This window comes from Liolophura sinensis, chromosome 13 (assembly GCF_032854445.1).
Source record: "Liolophura sinensis isolate JHLJ2023 chromosome 13, CUHK_Ljap_v2, whole genome shotgun sequence".
Taxonomy (NCBI): domain Eukaryota; kingdom Metazoa; phylum Mollusca; class Polyplacophora; order Chitonida; family Chitonidae; genus Liolophura; species Liolophura sinensis.
In genome coordinates, this window is record NC_088307.1 from 6,401,221 (window position 1) to 6,421,394 (window position 20,174).

The following is a 20,174-nucleotide window of genomic DNA, read 5'->3' on the forward strand; positions in this document are numbered from 1 at the left end:
AGTTGACGACAGCAGGCTCAAAAAGTCCGATTAATGGTTAATCAGTTGAAGAGTCCAGATCAGTAGTTCTGAAGGCTAAGCTGGGAAGACTGAAGCAGATCTCCGATCTATGTACATGCAGTACATTTACTCTGGTGGTAATTACTCTCACTGCTAGCCAAAAAATTATATCCATGTTTCAGAAGCACAAAGGCATACCGTATTGCTTTATAATCTCCGAATTGGACAAATCCAGAATTCCGGCCGTGCAACGTTCAAATCGTACAAGTAGAGAGATTCAGCAATACAACTCTCTAATTGTACATCTAAAGTTCCTAAATTACCACGTTCAAATCGCACGAAAAAGCTTGCTTTACAACCATCAAATTGCACCAAGAGATCCCATTTTACAGTCTTCAAATAGTGTAGGATTGTCTCGCTTTGCAAAGTTCATATCATACAAAACGATTTCGGGGCCTCTGTGGCTCAGTCGGTTAGCGCGCTAGCGCAGCGTAATGACCCAGGAGCCTCTCACCAATGCGGTCGCTGTGAGCTCAAGTCCAGCTCATGCTGGCTTCCTCTCCGGCCGTAAGTGGGAAGGTCTACCAGCAACCTGCGGATGGTCGTGGGTTTCCCCCGGGCTGTGCCCGGTCTCCACCCACCATAATGCTGGCCGCCGTCGTATAAGTGAAATATTCTTGAGTACGGCGTAAAACACCAATCAAAAAAAAATCAATCAAAACGATTTCGCTTTACAACCCTTAAATTGAACAAAATTATCACGATTTCCAAAAAGGTCAAAAACATTTCATATTGTGGCATTTCAAATGAGAAAAATATCAAATATACCCACTTGGTTCGCACTTTGGTACACTGTCCCAAGCGCCATCCACACAAGTCATCTTTCTGTAGCCCTCGTATGTGTTTGCTTCTGGAATTAGACTGTAACGCCATTCGCACCTGACATAGAGACTCATTCCAGTTTCTACCCTGTCCTCGTAGAACTGGGTATATCTGGCATAACTGTAATAATCTTCGTTTAGTTGTCGCACATCGCCCTTGCTCACACGGGGTACCTACTACATATTTATTACGAACACCCATGTATTTCATTTCTTAGAGCAACAGGTAATGTCATGTTGTCATACACCGACAACAGGTGGATTTATACAAAATTTTTCCCCATTTATGAACTTTCTAACAAAACTGAAGAATCATTTCAAATTACATATGGCGTAAAAGCGGAAGTTGGAATCTAAATAACAGAGGATGAAAGTCATATTTGGAATCTGCACGAAATCGCCTTTGAGATGATGCGTATTTTTTATTTATGAATAGGATCCCCTTCAACAGAGCCACCATCGTGAAAGAACTAAATAATAATGAAAGCAATGTTAAATCAACAGCAGACAAACTAACTCAGCCAATGCATGAGATACACTAAAGTTATTTTTACCAATGCATGCAGGAATCTTCTGGGACCATTCGTTATCCCCAACGCAGAATGCTGTCTTCTTTCCGATCAGAGTCCGGCCGGCCTCACAGCTGTAAATGTATCAGAATTTAGGCCCCTAAACGGACATTTCCGCACCAGGCATTAATAATGATGGCCGTTAAGGCACAATAATAGCAATGCCAACATTCCGAAGAGCGTTCACAGCAAACCACCAATGATATATTGGAAAGTATATAAACTACGAAATTAGGACAAAATTAGGACGGATTCACGCAAAGAAAGACAGACAACAGTTTTCAATGTTATTGGAAATTCGCAAGGAATGTGCAAAGTACTTATCTCATTTGCTCCTAAAGTGCAACTGATTGTATATTCTGAAACTCGCGTAGATTAAAATCGGATTATTATCAGATACCGTTGCTCAGATCGGAATTTATTTATTTACTTACTTGCTTTCAATACTTATTTATTTATTTATTTATTTATTTATTTTGTATGATGCTTATGTATCTCATATACACGACAGCGCCCAGAATTATGGTGGAAGGAAAAACCAGAGACTGAACTTGATGTACCAGACAACCATATACACAACCTTTAATACATTCTTATTTTCAGGGTGAGTTTTGTATTCTTGTCCTGTTTCAATCTCTAGGACACACAAGCTACGGGTTCAGACCCAGCCTTGACCAAGGAATTTATATAATCTTTTGCCCTCACTGCTTGTTGAGCCTTGGTGACAGTAATAATTAGGTTGCTGGGAGACTTCCCACGTACGGCTGGAGAAGAAGCCAGCATGAGCGCATTGGTGAGAGGCTCCGGGGTCATTGCGTGCTGGCGTTTTAACCCCCTCGACCACGCAGGCGCCATAGATAAAAAGTAATTAAATATATTAATACATATTCTTGAAATGTGCATAAAGCTTTCTCTTTAACATTTAAATCAGATCCACGTGACTTGCAGTAACCATGCGACCACTGGCTCTTCTTTCAGCTCCTTCACCTGACTAGTATAAACACACATGCACCCACTGGTTCTTCCTTCAGGTCCTTCACGTGACTGGTATAAACACACCTTCACCCACTGGTTCTTCCTTCAGGTCCTTCACGTGACTGGTATAAACACACATGCACCCACTGGTTCTTCCTTCACGTCCTTCACCTGACTGGTATAAACACACATGCACCCACTGGTTCTTCCTTCAGGTCCTTCACCTGACTGGTATAAACACACATGCACCCACTGGTTCTTCCTTCAGGTCCTTCACGTGACTGGTATAAAGACACCTGCACCCACTGGTTCTTCCTTCAGGTCCTTCACGTGACTGGTATAAACACACATGCACCCACTGGTTCTTCCTTCACGTCCTTCACCTGACTGGTATAAACACATTTGTACCCACTTGCTCTTTCTTCAGGTCCTTCACGTGACTGGTATAAACACACATGCACCCACAGGTTCTTCCTTCACGTCCTTCACCTGACTGGTATAAACACACATGCACCCACTGGTTCTTCCTTCACGTCTTTCACCTGACTGGTATAAACACACCTGCACCCACTGGTTCTTCCTTCAGGTCCTTCACCTGACTGGTATAAACACACATGCACCCACTGGTTCTTCCTTCAGGTCCTTCACGTGACTGGTATAAACACACCTGCACCCACTGGTTCTTCCTTCACGTCCTTCACCTGACTGGTATAAACACACTTGCACCTACTGGTTCTTCCATCACGTCCTTCACCTGACTGGTATAAACACACCTGCACCTACTGGTTCTTCCTTCTGGTCCTTCACCTGACTGGTATAAACACACTTGCACCCACTGGTTCTTCCTTCAGGTCCTTCACGTGACTGGTATAAACACACCTGCACCCACTGGTTCTTCCTTCAGGTCCTTCACCTGACTGGTATAAACACACATGCACCCACTGGTTCTTCCTTCAGGTCCTTCACGTGACTGGTATAAACACACATGCACCCACTGGTTCTTCCTTCTGGTCCTTCACCTGACTGGTATAAACACACATGCAGCCACTGGTTCTTCCTTCAGGTCCTTCAGGTCCTTCACGTGACTGGTATAAACACACATGCACCCACTGGTTCTTCCTTCAGGTCCTTCACCTGACTGGTATAAACACACCTGCACCCACTGGTTCTTCCTTCACGTCTTTCACCTGACTGGTATAAACACACATGCACCCACTGGTTCTTCCTTCAGGTCCTTCACCTGACTGGTATAAACACACTTGCACCTACTGGTTCTTCCTTCAGGTCCTTCACGTGACTGGTATAAACACACATGCACCCACTGGTTCTTCCTTCAGGTCCTTCACGTGACTGGTATTAACACACACGCGTCTGCTGGCTCTTTCTTCAGGACTTTCAAGAGACTGGTATAAACACACATGCATCCACTGGTTCTTCCTTCAGGTTTTTCCTTCAGGTCCTTCACGTGACTGGTATAAACACACATGCACCCACTGGTTCTTCCTTCAGGTCCTTGACATGACTGGTATAAACACACATGCACCCACTGGTTCTTCCTTCAGGTTCTTCACGTGACCGCTGGCTCTTTCTTCAGGACTTTCAAGAGACTGGTATAAACACACATGCACCCACTGGTTCTTCCTTCAGGTCCTTCCTTCAGGTCCTTCACGTGACTGGTATAAACACACATGCACCCGCTTGCTCTTCTTTCAGCTCCTTGACCTGACTGGTATAAAAACACATGAAACCCACTAGTTCCTCCATCCGGTCCTTCAAATGACTGATATAAACGCACGTGCGCCCACTGATTCTTCCTGAGGCTTGACGAGGCCTGGTCGCTTTGCATTGTTTTAATGTGATTGTATGTTAAATGTGATGACAAAACAGCATTTAGACTGATTCTAGAATTCTAGATCAGTGACGTCTAATAAATTGCAATTAACATCATTGCATTTTTTAAACCAATTCTGTTTAAGCTATGGTGCTAATTGGCATGTAAATTGCTACTTTTTATGTATTTACATGAACAGTTAGAATAACACCCTGACTGAGGTAAATTGACAAGAGGCTGTATTTCACCATTTACGTGTGACCATTTTCCAGCTATTACACTGTCTTCGCTGCTCTGGTTTTATTCCCTAAGCTGTACGTCTTTAATTATATTGTATTCTTGCACAAACCAGGGTTCTGCTGGTGGACTAAGCATCCCCGAGGCTTGAACCCTTGGCATCGTTTTATTGTGATCGTGTGTTAAATGAAATGACAAAACAGCATTTTGAGTCATTCTAGACTAGTGACGTCTAACAAATTGCAATTAATATCACTGAATTTATTTTTTGCCTAATTCTGCTTAAGCCATAGTGCAATGGGCGTGTAAACTGATACTATTTATGCATTTATATGGACAGTTAGAATAAAACCTTGACTGGGGTAAATTAACAAGAGGCTGTGTTTCACCAGTTACGTGTGACCATTTGCCAGCTATCACACTGTCGTCGCTGCTCTGGTTTTACTCTGTACATCTTTAATTATATTTGTCAATCCGTTATTTCGTCGTTCATTAACCTGATGCCAACTAGATATTGTTTTGTCTCGATTGAGTTTGAAACAATCGCTTGAATCACACGGGAGGCCTGGTGGAAGCTGTGTTGTGGGAATAATCCTAATCTACCCCCCTCCCCGCCCCCACGACCCCCAAGCCATCGAGGGCCTCCGTGACCAAGAGGTTTAGCACGCCAGCGCGACGCAGTGACCTCTTACCAGTGTGGTCGTACGGATGGTTATGGGTTTCCCCCGGGCCCTGTTCAGTTTCCTCCCCCATAATTCTGACCTCCATCGTTTAAGTGAAATATTCTTGAGTACGACGTAAAACACCAAATCAAAAAACAAGCCATGGGCCGTTGACCGATAACATTGCAAGCTCGAAATCAGTTTTGATGAATTCGGCTGAAGCTTAAAGTTAGACGCTCTAATTGTAATGTGTGCCTCATAACACAAATAGCGTTGGTAAAAAAATGTTAGAAATAAATTTTTTTGCAATTGTTGACAAACATAAGAACACTTACCTAAATATGGCTATGTCTCCATACTTTATGGGCGTCTTGACAATCACACTGCCATACTCAAGCATCGGCTTCGCGCATTCAATTTCTACAATAAGAAAATATGTGCAAAATTTACACCTAATTTAGTTTTAAAGGGAGACAAATATTATTTGATTGGTGTTTTACGCCGTACTCAAGAATATTTCACTTATACGACGGCGGCCAGCATTACGATGGGAGGAAACAGGGCAGAGCCCGGGGGAAACCCACGATCATCCGCGGTCTGCTAGCTGAGAGGAAGCCTGCATAAGCTGGACTTGAACTCACAGCGACCGCATTGGTGAGAGGCTCCTTGGTCATTACGTTCGCTAGCGCGCTAACCACCTGAGCCACCGAGGCCCCTCGTGATAGCATTTCAACGACACTCTATTCATATCACTTAAGATAAGACCTGTAACTTCCTATTGTTTATATAAATATATTTGTATAAAAATACATTTTTGCTTTGTAACAAACTAATTAATGTACATATTACTATGAATATTAGAAGCCCATAGTTTAGTCTGTATTTAAAGGAAAATAAATATGTTTAAAACAAATTTTCAAGCTTTTGAGTAAAGTTTGTTTGGTTATTTCCCTTGTCCTTTACCTTTGCAACTGTTACCCTCTCCGCTCCATGTCTTGTCACCTTGGCAACTTCTCGTCTCTGGTCCAACCAGGCGGAAGCCCTCGTCGCAGATGACTCGTGCAGTAGCTCCAAATTCCAGTCCATCCGGTTGAACTTTACCATGTTTAGGTGGGGAGAGGCGAGGGCAACGAACAGCTACAAAACCAACAACAATGGATTGGTCATATTGTCATTTGATTTATTCATTCTTCAATGGTTACCTCGCTTCTCTGTGCATAGGTAAATGCTGACACTATGTTCCTTGTGGATATACAACTTCTTGGGTTGATTGTAGTTAGTAACATCATTATCTTATCAAGTGGCTGGCATAATTGGAGTACTGAGTTTAAATGTAACAATTAGAGTTACTAGACGTGTATCCATAAGGAACGCAGTGTTAGCGTATTCCGCCAAGAACTTCTAATTGCTGAAAGCAGATACTGATAAATGGATGGATTGAATGCTCATTTCATTGACTGAATTTATTTTATTTATTGGTGTCTTACGCGACACTCAAAAATATTGTTCTTGTACGTCAGCAGCCTTGGAAGCGAATAGGGCAGAGTCCGGTTGAATCTATACGTCGAAACAGACATTCGTATATCAACAGCCAACTAATAAGTCAATTATCGCAAGGCCAAGTACCAAAATGATGTATAACACAAACCACAAAAGAACTAAGAAATTATGTAAAGACGAAAATAGGACGGAATCATGCAAAGAGAAGCAGTCAACAGTTTTAATGTTGTTTAACAGGCGCAAGGTATGTTCTAGGCAACTGAGTGAAATCAGCATTCAAATCGTGTACCACGCTAGAATATCAGTTCACGATAACAAAATATGTATCTCAGTTGCGCTTTGATAGCAACTGCTCATGTATCCAGCGTGGAGATCTGATTCAAAACGATCAATATACAGCCCATATCCCCGGGTTAAGCGGAATTAGACACAATTGTGAAGCAGCGCGTCAGAGATTCTGGACGCTCTGTATATATTTACTGACAAGAGAACTACACTCATCGGAAAACTTCAGAAACATTGATGGCGTTTGATGGAATAACTTTGACAGACTATATTTTGCAATAATAACTTGTGACGTTGACTGAAATCTCCACACAACTCACAGGATCTAACAAATGCTACAAGCCGAGATAGGTACACGCCATATGCAGGACATATGCCATATATCAAAATTGTATCTATCCTTCTTGTCAAAAAGCCTGCGAGAGAGGAAACCGTTTTGGCCTTTGTACAAATATAGGTCCAGATCATCTGGAGCGTCTGTGGTTTCCTTTAAATCAACCTTTTTGGCCCACAAGAATCACAAGAACCTGATAGTAATAATTTTTGCAAATATAATATTATTTGGAGCTTTGTCCGCAGGAACAATAACGTATTTTCTTTGAAGGTTATCAAGGACCTATGTGCACGGTAGCATCCTTCAGAACTTGCTTGGCTGTCACCTGAGCATTTGTATTTATATGGTGGATAACAAGCATAAACTTTTTCTTAACTAGCTCAAGTCCAGTGTCAAGGATTGGAGGTTCTACCTTCTCCCCTCTAGACCATTGTTTTTTTCTTCGCATGCACAAACTGGAAAGGAAGTTGATTAATTGATATGAACACATAATGACAGAGCACATGTACACTCAGGTGGTTTTGAACAGTGGGCTACAATGGCAGCTGGTCGAGTTTCCGGAAGTATCGATGTCAAAAGGAGGCCAAGCTTGGTCATGGAGGAAAAGGTCGGGCCGAAGGTTTGATGTTTTTGAGGTCTCAAGCGGACGACCAAGGAATTTGTGTTTTTTTTACTAAGAATACAAGTACACGTAGGAGCACACAAAGCATAACTTTGATGAAGCGCTGCTATCGCTTTAGTAAGATCTCACCTTCAGTCGGAAATCGACTTGGTACGCCTAAACTGTTAAAGCTAGCCCTAGAATTGTACTAGGTGTGCGAGATCTAAGCCCCAGAGTTTTCCTTAAGACTTATTCCCTTGCTCGCAGCATATCAGTATATTCTGTGAAGAGGGTTGTCACATGTCTGGTTTCTCCATACATGTACTTTGATGGGATGGGATCCTTTGCATCGAAACGTGTGATGTCATATGGCGAGGGTGGTGTTTTGTTATATAGCTAGGGTGGTGTTGTGTCATATAGCGAGGGTGGTGTCATGTCTGGTGTCTCCATACATTTAGGACGATGAGATCTAGTGTCTGTATGTACGTTTGTGATGGTGGCGTAATGTATGTTGTCTTTATAAATTTTCTATGACAGAATGACTTGTCGCGTCTGGTGTCAGTACACAGGTGACTGTTGGGATGGTTGTCATGTCTGGTGTCTGTAAACAGGTTAATGCGGGGCGTAATGTCGTGACATGGGTGATAACATGGTTGAACTGTCATATCTGGTGTCAGTGCACTGCTGACTGTTTAGGTGTGGTGTCATGTCTGGTGCCCTACAGATGTGACTGTTGGAGTGTGGGGTCATGTCTGGTGTCAGTACACAGTTGACTTTTGGGACATCATGTCATGTCTGGTGTCTACATTGCTTAGCCAGGCTTGAGAATCATACCCTCGGTTCGCTTGATCACGTGGCAATCCGAGACTTCATGAGATTAACTCACCAAAAGTCAACAACCAGAATCCGTGAAAAGTTACTGAGGTCAGTATAATATATGTTTGTTTACATGTTAATTCAACAACGCTGACTTTTAATCAACGTGATTTCGGAAAATGTACATATAGTAAATATATGTTGTATTACTCAATTTGCTGCATTTTTCTGTTGTTCAAGACGTATAAAAATATAATTTTCCAATTTTCCTTCGTGTTTTTAGTTTTTACCATCATCCTTTAAAGTTTGAAAGAAGAACTCTTGTAGCACTTTTATTATACCGTTGTGCGTGTAAAGTTAAAACTTGGTAGCGCAACCCTCGACGCAAAAGAAAAAAAAAACGCTAAGGAAATCACACTTAAAAATTGCAATGCAGTCAGGTCTGTTCGTCCAATCAACTGATCAAGGACGACTCCTCCAAAATTCAGTCACCATGCCAAGAGAGTAAAATCTGGTAGATTATGGATTGTAATTGCCATTTAATTAACTTTACATCTATGAGTCATGTGCTTTATCCGTGTCCAGTGCCATGTAAATAATTTACCGTCTATGAGTCGTGTTCTTTATCCTCAGTGACATAAAAAATGAAGAAAAAAGCACGTTTTATTTACACTGAATTGTCATTTTTGAACATGTTTTTTGAAATAATTTCTTCCATATATTTTTTTAAGGTGTGAACAGCTAAAAGAAGTCGGCTATTTTGTTGCAATTTCTAATTCCAGAGTGCAATCCTGCGAAGGCAGGTGTTCAATAATATAAATATTTCAATTTTAAATATCTATTTGAGCAACAAGACTCATTAAATATTGCTGAGGGTGTCTTCAGTTATTTTAGTGTTCATTGCATTTATTTACAGCATTATGACGTATAAAATGAAAACAGAGTTGTAATGCTAAATTAGATTGCATAATACATGTACTATGGAGTTTTTAGCGTAAAAGAATAATTAAGTGTCAGCATGTGTATGGCTGGTGGAAGTTGGTTCCATTTGATGTCGATAGAGCATGTGGATTTGGCAAGCTACTTATCTCTATTTTTAAGGGAAGAGGATGAAAAAGTTCTTTGAAAATGTGCCATTCAGTTTCGACTGAAATATTGTTGATTTTCATGTGAGTGGTGAGGCAAAAATTTGTATAAGCGTTAGATCAGATCCTAAATGCTGATTTAACATTTTAACTCTCTCTGTTATTGTAAACTGTCTTTACAAAACTGTTTTTTTTTCTTTCGCAGAGTTAATTACTTATACCATGAAAATCTAGAGGGAAAAGCCAATTGGCCGCCGTCAACCAGACAACTCGTACCCTGACCAAGTTGAACTTAACTCAGATGTCATCCTTGCTCAGAGGGTACGATGCGGAGTGGTTTCTTATTTACTCATTTTCTAATTTGCTGAGACAACCATAACCCTTCAGACATCTCAATGGAGTGAGGAACCCATTCTGAATGACAGATTTTTTTAATCTGCTATCTTCTTTGTATACGATCAGAACCATTCATCTGACGCTCACATTTAAAAGTTGTGAAAAGAATCGTCGTAGGCCCCGGGGTAAAATATTCTTTCGCGCAACAAAACATTTCGGTCAAAGAAGATGCAGATGCCTGCAGCAAGGTTTCTAGAAGTATGAACACAAAGATTTATTTCAAACACGAATAAAGACAGATAAATACAATAAATGATATCAAATAAGTAATGCATAGGTCAAAGGCCTTCAGCGAGTACAAAACATGCAAACAATTTTAAAATTTATTGATTGGTGTTTTGCACCGATTCAGGAAAATTGCACTTATACCACGGCGGCCAGCATTTTAGTGGGAGAAAACAACGTTGAAAGTTAGCTTTATATGATATAGTCTTTGTCCGATATGGAGTCGGACTCCGACTATATAAAGATTTCGTGTATACTGTAAATCTTCATCAGTTTATACCTTTAAAGCCTTTTTTAGGGAAATCCGTGCATAGAATTACTATGAAAATGATGCTAAAAATGCTTTGTCTGTGTCACTAAAGATGAAACTTCTATTAAACTGCGCAAATTATTTTTCTACCCCCATAGTTCCCTCAGAATGTTTCAAAATATTGATCACAATGCTTGTTGTAAGATAAATTTGTATATACTATGTTTGAAGTTAAACAAAATGCTGTTGTGTTTTTTTTATTTGATTGTGTTTTACGCCGTACACAAGAATATCTAACTTACAGGACGGAGGCCAACATTATAATGGCAGAAAACCGGGAACAGCCGCTCGGAGGGTACCTATGTTTCTAAGTTACAACGGGGGAGCTGGGAAGAAATTCCAAAAAAATGAATCAGCCTATTTTTATGAACAGTGGTTAATGGTCTTTCATTTGATATCAGTGATTTTCTTTGCTTTTAAACTCAAAGTAAATAGGCAGGCACAAAAGAACACATAATTATATTGTGTTAACTCATACTTACACTGACATGTAAAGGGTGCGTGAGCGTGTCCGTACCAGATCCCCGCGTAACAGAAGATATCAGGATAGCCTTTCTGAAGAAGCCCTTCTGACAAGTGTAGCGAACCAGAGAGCGGTGTGGGTAGGTGTCGTCTGTGGCGTTATGATGGGCGTTCGGCTTCTCTGGGGGACGTCCACAACCTGTTTGACAAAGATCAAAGAGGAACAATTTGGTGCGGCTCGTATACATTTAAAATTATATACACGACCTTACCTTTTGTGTGTGTGTAAAAAAAAAAGCGTTCCTTCATTCAAAAGCAATTTGGTATCATTAACAGCAAATTTAAACAAGGTTATTTTATTTGACACTAAATCTCCCACATTTCGTAAAAAACTTACATTTTTGGAGTCTTGATGCGAAGCGGGCAGCGTTATGAGGGCATTACTGAGGTGGTGACAATTGTCACCTATTTACCGAAGCAGTTCCAGTTTTAGAGTTTACTGCCGCGGCGTGTTTTAGCATCTCCGTACTGTTTTCATCTTTTTGGGTTTGTAATCCCGCCCAGAGCATCGTTATTGTGAAGCGCAATACTTTTTTGGAATATTTCTTTCTTCGGGAGACAAACATTGCTGGACACAAACCATGGACACTGCTACGATTGAACGAAATTACGTACAGTGTTACAGGTTTGCTTTCGCCGGAGCCAGAAGAAAATTCATTTCATCCTTGGCGTTACAGAAAATTCATCTTCACACCGTGAATATAGATAATCTAAACAATGCATAGTTTGAATCCTAATGATTTGCAGCAGCTAGTCACCGATCCATTGGACCTATCGTGTAATATCGCTAGTCAGTGTGGCTCGGTACGCCTACGGCTCGATAAGTCAATGCATCGCTAGATTAGATGAGCCACATTCGTTTCGTTCGTGAGTGCTTGTGGTTTAAAGACGAAGGAGTCCTTCGAGTGCATGCCACGTGCCTCCTTGCTGCAGGACGGATTTCCACCGCTCTTTAATCTAGTACTGTTTCACTAAGGACGGCTTACCGAAAGCAAGTAAGGCGCTCAACCCGAGCCATTGTTCTGATAAGGGTCTACCAGTCGTTGCATTATCCCTTAATGCTGAACGAGGAGCAAGGAGTTACAACACCCTCTTTAAAGGTCTAAGGTGTGACCCGACCACAACCTACCGCCTGCCGAATGAGTGGTTTAACGTTGTGCTTAACAATTTTTCAGCCATATGACGACGAAGAAATCTTTAGGAGTGCATGTAATGTGCCTCCTTGTTGCAGGACGGATTTCCACCGCTCTTTTATCAAGTAAGTAGCCCCGAGCCATTATACTGATACAGGTCAAACAGGGCGGCTTACAGTCGTTGCACTATCCCCTTCATGCTGAAAGCCAAGCGAAGAAGTTAAATCCTCCCCCCCCCCCACTCCTCCCATTTGTGACACGACCCAGGATTGACCCCTTGATCTACCGCTCCCGAAGCGTGCTATAGGGGCAGGTCCCCCGCATTCGGGCGGCTAATACCTTATAATCCTGTAATCGCACTTCACAATAACCCCTTTTAATTCAAGGGTTCCAGTTAGTATAAAAATCATCAACCATATAGCTGCTGGTTTTGTTGCACTGCATATGTCTTGTCTGCGTTAATGACTCAGATCTGGAATTGTGGTGATGGCATAGGTTACGCCAATATAAAGAAATCGGAAACATATCCCGTGTCACACGACTTCATTGCTGTTCTAGCTATATGAAGAAAAGTGAAAACAGGGATCCCGTGACGTGGCGACGATTTCGATTTTCTCCACGTTGTCGTTCTTGCTTATTATGAACTGCTATACCTCGGTCATGTGACACCCCAGAAATAAAATGGTAAATCTTTGTGTGGAATACTTCATCGATGTATATATGCATTGACCTCGTGTTGTCCATTCTTTTTAAAAGAAACTGATTCAGAAACTTCATACGGATTATCTCCCTTTGAAACTGTCCTAACGGAGAAAGAAATCCCTAAAGAATGAATGAATGGTTAAGGAATGAAGCAACAACGTTATAGCCATATCTTCTCATTAGGATGAATATTTCAGGAAAATTCAGTTAGTTAAGGGATTAAATCTAAACTAAAATATTCCAAGTTCCCATATCTCTTGATGAAGAATCTACAGAAAATAGTTTATAATATCTTGATGCTAAAATAGCCCGAATTAAAACAACAACTTATTAACACTTTAGTCTTCTTTTATAGACGTCAACGCTATTCTTGATAGGAAAGCCGACAGATGACCTTCCATTATCTCTCTTCACGCCTCGCCTTGTATTGGGAAAGTGGAGGTGGCAGGGCAGCTATTACCCCTATCTCGCAAAAATCCCGTGGCGCTCGTAAGCTTACTGAATCTTAAGCAACCATCCAGAAAAAAAATACTCGTGTATAGGGTTTACATTTTATTTTTAGTACCCCTCCTTTTAAAAGTTACAGGATATTGTGTCGACGAGTACTTTCAGCCTCCAGCACAGTGGCCACCGTATGGCGGTCACCCACGATGTCCGAATTACCTCTCATACTATTCAGCCCTATAAATAATACCCAGGTAAAAAGTAACCCATGACAGCACCCAAGAGTGAAGTGACCCTTAGTGATAGTATCAACACTGTGTAAACCCTCGTTGAAATTGGATAATTAGCTAAATGTACATGTACAAACAAACACCTCATGTATTTACCGGGTTCCTCCATGGTCACGTGGGTCAGACATGCCAGGAACACCACAATGTCCGTCAATTTCAATTAAGGTCCCGTGTAAAGATGGCCGACATGAATATCGATGTGTATTCGTTTGCCACAGAGAACATATCACTGCAAAGAAAAAACATGCAATCAGGTGATCGGCCCTACTGTGTCTCGGCATATTGTTGTACTAAAGGTAGTAGAAATTCGCTTTACGTACCAAAACACACATGTTCCAGTGTATTCCTCAGTACAAACTTATACAAAATATTGTCCCAAGATGGCAGCAACCCAGAAGATCAGCTCTTCTCCGCTGGACGGGGGGGTGGAGGACGGGGGACAGGGGGCGGAAGACAGAGGACAGGGGAGGGGGACAGGGACAGGGAACAGGGGACAGGGAACAGGGGGCAGGGGACGGGGAATATTTGCATGAACATGAACGGTGGCTTATTAACGCCGTGCAATTTTCTATTTTTTTCTAAAAATTTTGATATAAAGATGCAACTTATGAAGCTGTTTGTCCACTAAGTTAGTCAATCGGTTTACCAGAAATTAACTTTTTGCGCAGAATATTATTTTTCACACTCTCAGTCGAGTAAAAATATTTCTACCGCGATGTAAATAATTTTTTCCGTGGTTCAAACATTTTTGTATATTGAGAAAAAAAGTTATTTTCTGTGCAAATTAAGTGACTTTACTGATTTACTGTTTCATGAACCGCCTTACTAACAATATATCAGGCTATTGTGAAGTGTTTTATATATTATGGAGTCCATACGTGAGAAGGTCGGATGGTCGTGGGTTTCCCCGGGCTCTGCCCGGTTTCCACTCACCATAATGCTGGCCGCCGTCGTATAAGTGAAATATTCTTGAGTACGGCGTAAAACACCAATCAAATAAATAAATAAATATATTATGGAGTGGTCCCATGATGTGTTGAAAATCGGTATTAGACGACACCATTTGATTTGTTTATTTATTTATTATTATTGGTGATTTACGGCATACTCCAGAATATTTCACTTATCCATCCACCAACATTATTTTTGGATCAACTGGGCTATAGGAGAGAGACATGTGTAACACAAGAACACATGAATTTTAACAAATTTGCATTAATCTCTACTATGCATACATCATCTTTATGAACCTACAATGTGTACAATCGCGAGCTACACATCGAGCTACAGAACAAATGTGCACAAGACGGTACGCAGTTGCTTCTTTGAGAGTATATATATTACAATTTAAATCCTCTTAATCGAGGGTGTCAGCCAAATGGATTGTGGCCTCCATTTTGACAGCTCGTCATCAGATCAGATCATTTTGTTCAATGAATAATAGTTAAAATTGCTTTTCCGCTTGTTGCAGTCCATTCCGGATGTTTCGTTCATTCCACAGGTTACGCGTTGAGTGATACGCATTTGTATACGTGACCAGATTCTACAGTGCTGATTGAGTAGATCTTAATGCGTACAAGTAGCAGCGTTCCCAAGGTCAGGTTTCACGGCATGCAGCATTTATTGTAAGAGCCAGCGCATGGAGGCAAATACACAAGTTGCATGCGTTTCTGTCTCAAATCCATATAGTCCGAGATTGCTCTGATGTTAGGTTTGGCAAAATTTTGTTCGGCCAAGGATGGTGACATCTGTGGACGAACAAAATTTTGTCAAACATAATGTCGCAGCAAACTCGGACAAACGTCATAGCGTAGCCCGTGATGATGTCAGGGGCCGTAATGGCCGCCTGCAAGTATAACATGAACTGTAACCGACTTTCCCTTTGTATATGGTTATGGCAAACGTCAAAGATTGTTGGAAGATTGACTTAACGGAATGACCCAGGAGGCTCTCACCAATGCGGTCGCTGTGAGTTCAAACCCACCTCATGCTGACTTCCTCTCCGGCCGTACATGGAGGGGTTACCAGCAATCTGCGGATGATCGTGGGTTTCCTCCGGGCTATGTCCGGTTTTCTATACTGCTGACCATCATTGTATACGTGAAATATCTTGAGTATGACGTAAAACACATATCAAATCAAATTAAAAGGATTACTTCCTTTTATTGCTGCTGAACTCATTCATTTCAGGGCGAACATGTTCATGTAAAGAGGAATCCTGCTAAAATTCCGAGATCATGGGCTGACTTCAGACTTTTCAAAATTGAATTATTAGTCAAAATTTCAATTATTAAAACTTGTAATTTTCCTTTGCATCACTTTAGCTAAATTTTGTTTTAAAAAAAACAATGACTTACCGAGAATTTATGTTGACAAGCAATACTTGTCACCTGACCTTGTTACCTAATAAAAATGATTTTAAAGAGATTCGATTTTATATATATATATACTCTTACCACTACTAGGCCACGTATATCCGCTTGGTCAAGTAACACAGTGGCTTAGTGTTCTAGCGCTTCATCCTGAAATTTTCCGATACATTCCTGATTCAAATCGATGATGAAGAGCAAGCTTCCACTAACTAGCTGGTTTGCTTTAGAGTGCTGTCCCTAAGAACCGGTGAAATCAGGTCTGAAAGTTGGTCCAACGTTTTGAATGACTAAGCTCATGTCACACTGATTCAGGAGACTGTTAATTTGTCACAGGCTGATAGCCTGATGTAGCTATATGATCCCATATATTCGGTTTCTGAAGGGTATCTGGTTCTCTGAACGCCCTAACGATTGGCCAATCAATGTCGGTCAGCTTCGTTAAGTTTTGCGAAAATAAACTCGGTTCGTGATTTGAACGAAATTAAAACGAAAGAAATTAAACAGTTAATTTTAACCGAGTAATTCTAGAATCTATTCTGTTATTTTAACATAATATCCTGTTAGCCTAATAGAATATTTATGTTGAATTATTAGAATATGTATGTTATATTTAACAGAATAATCTGTTGCAATAGCAGAATACTTTCAAGCATCACTCAGACAACAGACTTTCTGTTAAAATTAACAGTTTCATTGTTTTGAGTGTAGGCTTACTCAGCAGATAGTCTGCACAAGTCAAATATTCTTGAGTACGTCGTATTTAAATACAAATCAAATATCCCTGAGTACGCCGTATTTAAGCACAAATCAAATATCCTTGAATACGCCGTATTTAAGCACAAATCAAATATCCTTGAGTACGCCGTATTTAAGCACAAATCAAATATCCTTGAGTACGCCGTATTTAAGCACAAATCAAATATCCTTGAGTACGCCGTATTTAAGCACAAATCAAATATCCTTGAGTACGCCGTATTTAAGCATAAATCAAATATCCTTGAGTACGCCGTATTTAAGCACAAATCAAATATCCTTGAGTACGCCGTATTTAAGCACAAATCAAATATCCTTGAGTACGCCGTATTTAAGCACAAATGAAATATCATTGAGTATTTTAACACATATCAAGTTAATAAATTCCAGAACAAAAAGCACACTGTTATTGTAGTCATTGGGGAATTATTTTCGGACACGTCCTCTTTCCGAACAAAATGCAGTCAAACTCCTTGCTAAACTGGATGTTCTGTTGTATTATGTTCTGTTAAGTTTTATCCTCCATCCTGCCATGTTTTATTACAGCAAGTTTTGGTCATTGTATAGGTACTAAAAAACATCAATTTTTCCCGCCACGTTAGTCCTGAGTCTGATATATTAAGTTTTGGTCATTCTACAGGTACCAAAAAACATACATTTTTCATTCAAATGCAATGAAAAATCTGCTTAGCATAGGCCTTCCAATGGCACGCCATAGGTTCAATGCTGGTCTGTTAGCTGTGAAATAATGTCTATACTGAAGGTATCACTGGTATATGGAAGCCGAATAGGGCCATCAACGTACCATCGTGCCATCGTTTCATCGCCCGACGATGACACAAAGCGATGGGTACTAGCTTCGTGTCATCGCTTCGTGTCATCGTACTTACATATATGTTATTAGGACGGATGAGCTCACATCCTTTATCTCCATTTTGAGATCGGTTAACGCCGAACAACTGTTAACACCGGATGTAGCCCGTAACTGGCCTTGGACTAGCCTACATGTGGTCTAGCCAGGCCGGCACATGCTTCAGCTGCGTCTACGCGAATGAGACAGGGTCCATGTCTACAGCTAGGTTTGGAGAAGAGAAACTGGAAACCTGGTGGTGTATGCTTAGGTTAAAGGTCATAACCATATCCTGGTTTAGTCTGATATACCGGGATCATATGGCAGAAGTACAAGTCTGATGTTGACAGAAAGGGCGAACTAGAATATTATGTCATTGTTTATACCATGTCTCTTTCGGCTGATGGGTGGAATGCTCCGTGACGCCATGCTCAAGGATTTATTACTGATAGGTTTTATTGGTGGAAAAAGTCACTGGGCCCAGTTATTCAAAAGTATATCAGCAGTTCAGACCAGTATTAGCTTTAGTCTGGACTAAGTGCTACTAATTTTATATTAGGTCAAGATTGAATCAAAATTTTTTCACATTCGAAGCAGTGATATGTACGTCATATATATAATGGCAGATGAATGGTTTTCTGGATTGTTTGACCTGTACGAAAGAGCGTAATCAACTGCTTATTAGAGACAGTTGTAGAAGTTAAAAAGTTCAGTTTGTAACTTGTAACTTGAACCTGGAATGTAGTAAACTCCTTCTACTTTGAAGTTACAAGTTTCATCTTGTGACTTCTAAATATCTCTCTGTTTGTCACCAATATATTATATAAGACGTACAGCATAGACAAGAGACAGAGTAGCGGCGACAGTGTGATAGCTGGTGAATGGGTTACACGTAACCGGCGAAACATCGTGTTTTATCTCAGTCAGGGGTTTTATTCGTATTGTTCAAGTAAATGCGTTAGTAGTAGCAAATTTACAAGCCCGCTGTTAATTGCAATTGATTAGACGTCACTGGTCACGACATGCGAGAGCGGGGAGTCTGAATGTGACAAGGAACGGGCGGTGGGGTTGGCGGGGGGGGTGGGGGGGGTGGCGGCGAGGATGATGTGCAGACAGAACATAGTGCTGGTTGTTCAAAAGTATATTATGAAGGGGATAGCGCAACGACTGGTTGACGCGTATCAGTATAATGGTTCGGGCGGGGCGGCTTACTTGCCTTCGGTAAGGCGTCTCAGTGAAGCAGCACTAGATAAAAGAGCGGTGGAAATCCGTCCTGCAACAAGGAGGCACATCACATGAACTCTAAGGATTCCTTCGTCGTCATATGACTGAAAAATTGTTAAGTACGACGTTAAACCCCCAAGCACTCACTCACTCAAAAGTATATTAATAGTTTAGCCAGGCTTAAATCTTAATACCATTCTTGGCCTAACACAAAACTAATGGAACTTCAGTCAATACTAAAGTTAATATCGGTTTTAACGGCTAATACATGTACACTTTTGAACAACTGGGCCCTGAAGGCTTAATTATTAATGAACAATATGACGAAAGTTTTAGTGAAAAATTGGACAATTTTTATTTGAAGCAGGAAACTGGGAATGGCCGATGGTTTTGACTGTGGTAACCCTCGCTTTCCGCCCTCCGTTCTTACCATGTCTATGTAATGACGCAGAGTCTCAATCCCCAGGTATACAACCAAGCAGTTAGCAATGATTCAAGGGCCTGCTTGCATTTACATGTACTGTAATTCTGCAATGTTTGCAAGGCGTTTGTTCAAGCATATTCTGAAGGCATTATTCTATTTTAGCTGATGAAATTATATGATGAAGCACTAAAACTGATCAATTCAACCATTGAAGATTTTTCTCCAAAAATCAAATTACAATATGCATAAATTGCATTGAAAGCTATGCGAAATGCGAAAAGGTTGAGGAATAAGGTTGAGGTATGCATGTAGATATATGATTTGAGGTTTATACCACTGATTATTTTCACTTAATCTCCACTGTAAGCTTTGTGGTAAAGGAAGCCTGCAGAGCCCAGACAAACACCACGTACATTTCACAAGGTAACTGGCCGAGCCCAAACAAAACCCCACTGCCTTTCACCAGGTAACTGGCAGAGCCCAAACAAGCCCACTCCCTTTCACCAGGTAACTGGCAGAGCCCAAACAAGCCCACTCCCTTTCACCAGGTAACTGGCAGAGCCCAGACAAACACCACTGCCTTTCACAAAGTAACTGGCAGAGCTCAGACAAACACCACTGCCTTTCACAAAGTAACCGGCAGAGCCCAGACAAAACCCACTGCCTTCCACCAGGTAACTGGCAGACCCCAGACATACCCAACTGCCTTTCACCAGGTAACTGGTAGAGCCCAAACAAACCCCACTGCCTTTC

General features: G+C 41.0%; 1 protein-coding gene across 1 annotated transcript in view; it reads right to left on the reverse strand.

Moving 5' to 3' along the window:
* Positions 1-11,312, reverse strand: part of LOC135480095 (sushi, von Willebrand factor type A, EGF and pentraxin domain-containing protein 1-like) — a 52,732-nt gene extending 41,420 nt beyond the window's left edge. Inside the window, exons 1-4 of the mRNA XM_064759849.1 lie at positions 11,190-11,312; positions 6,119-6,292; positions 5,491-5,575; positions 833-921 (exon numbers count right to left, since the gene is read on the reverse strand). Of these exons, the coding sequence (XP_064615919.1) occupies positions 833-921; positions 5,491-5,555 (154 nt within the window). The 5' untranslated portion in view covers positions 5,556-5,575; positions 6,119-6,292; positions 11,190-11,312. The remainder of the gene's footprint in view (positions 1-832; positions 922-5,490; positions 5,576-6,118; positions 6,293-11,189) is intronic.
* Positions 11,313-20,174: the final 8,862 nt, after the last annotated feature.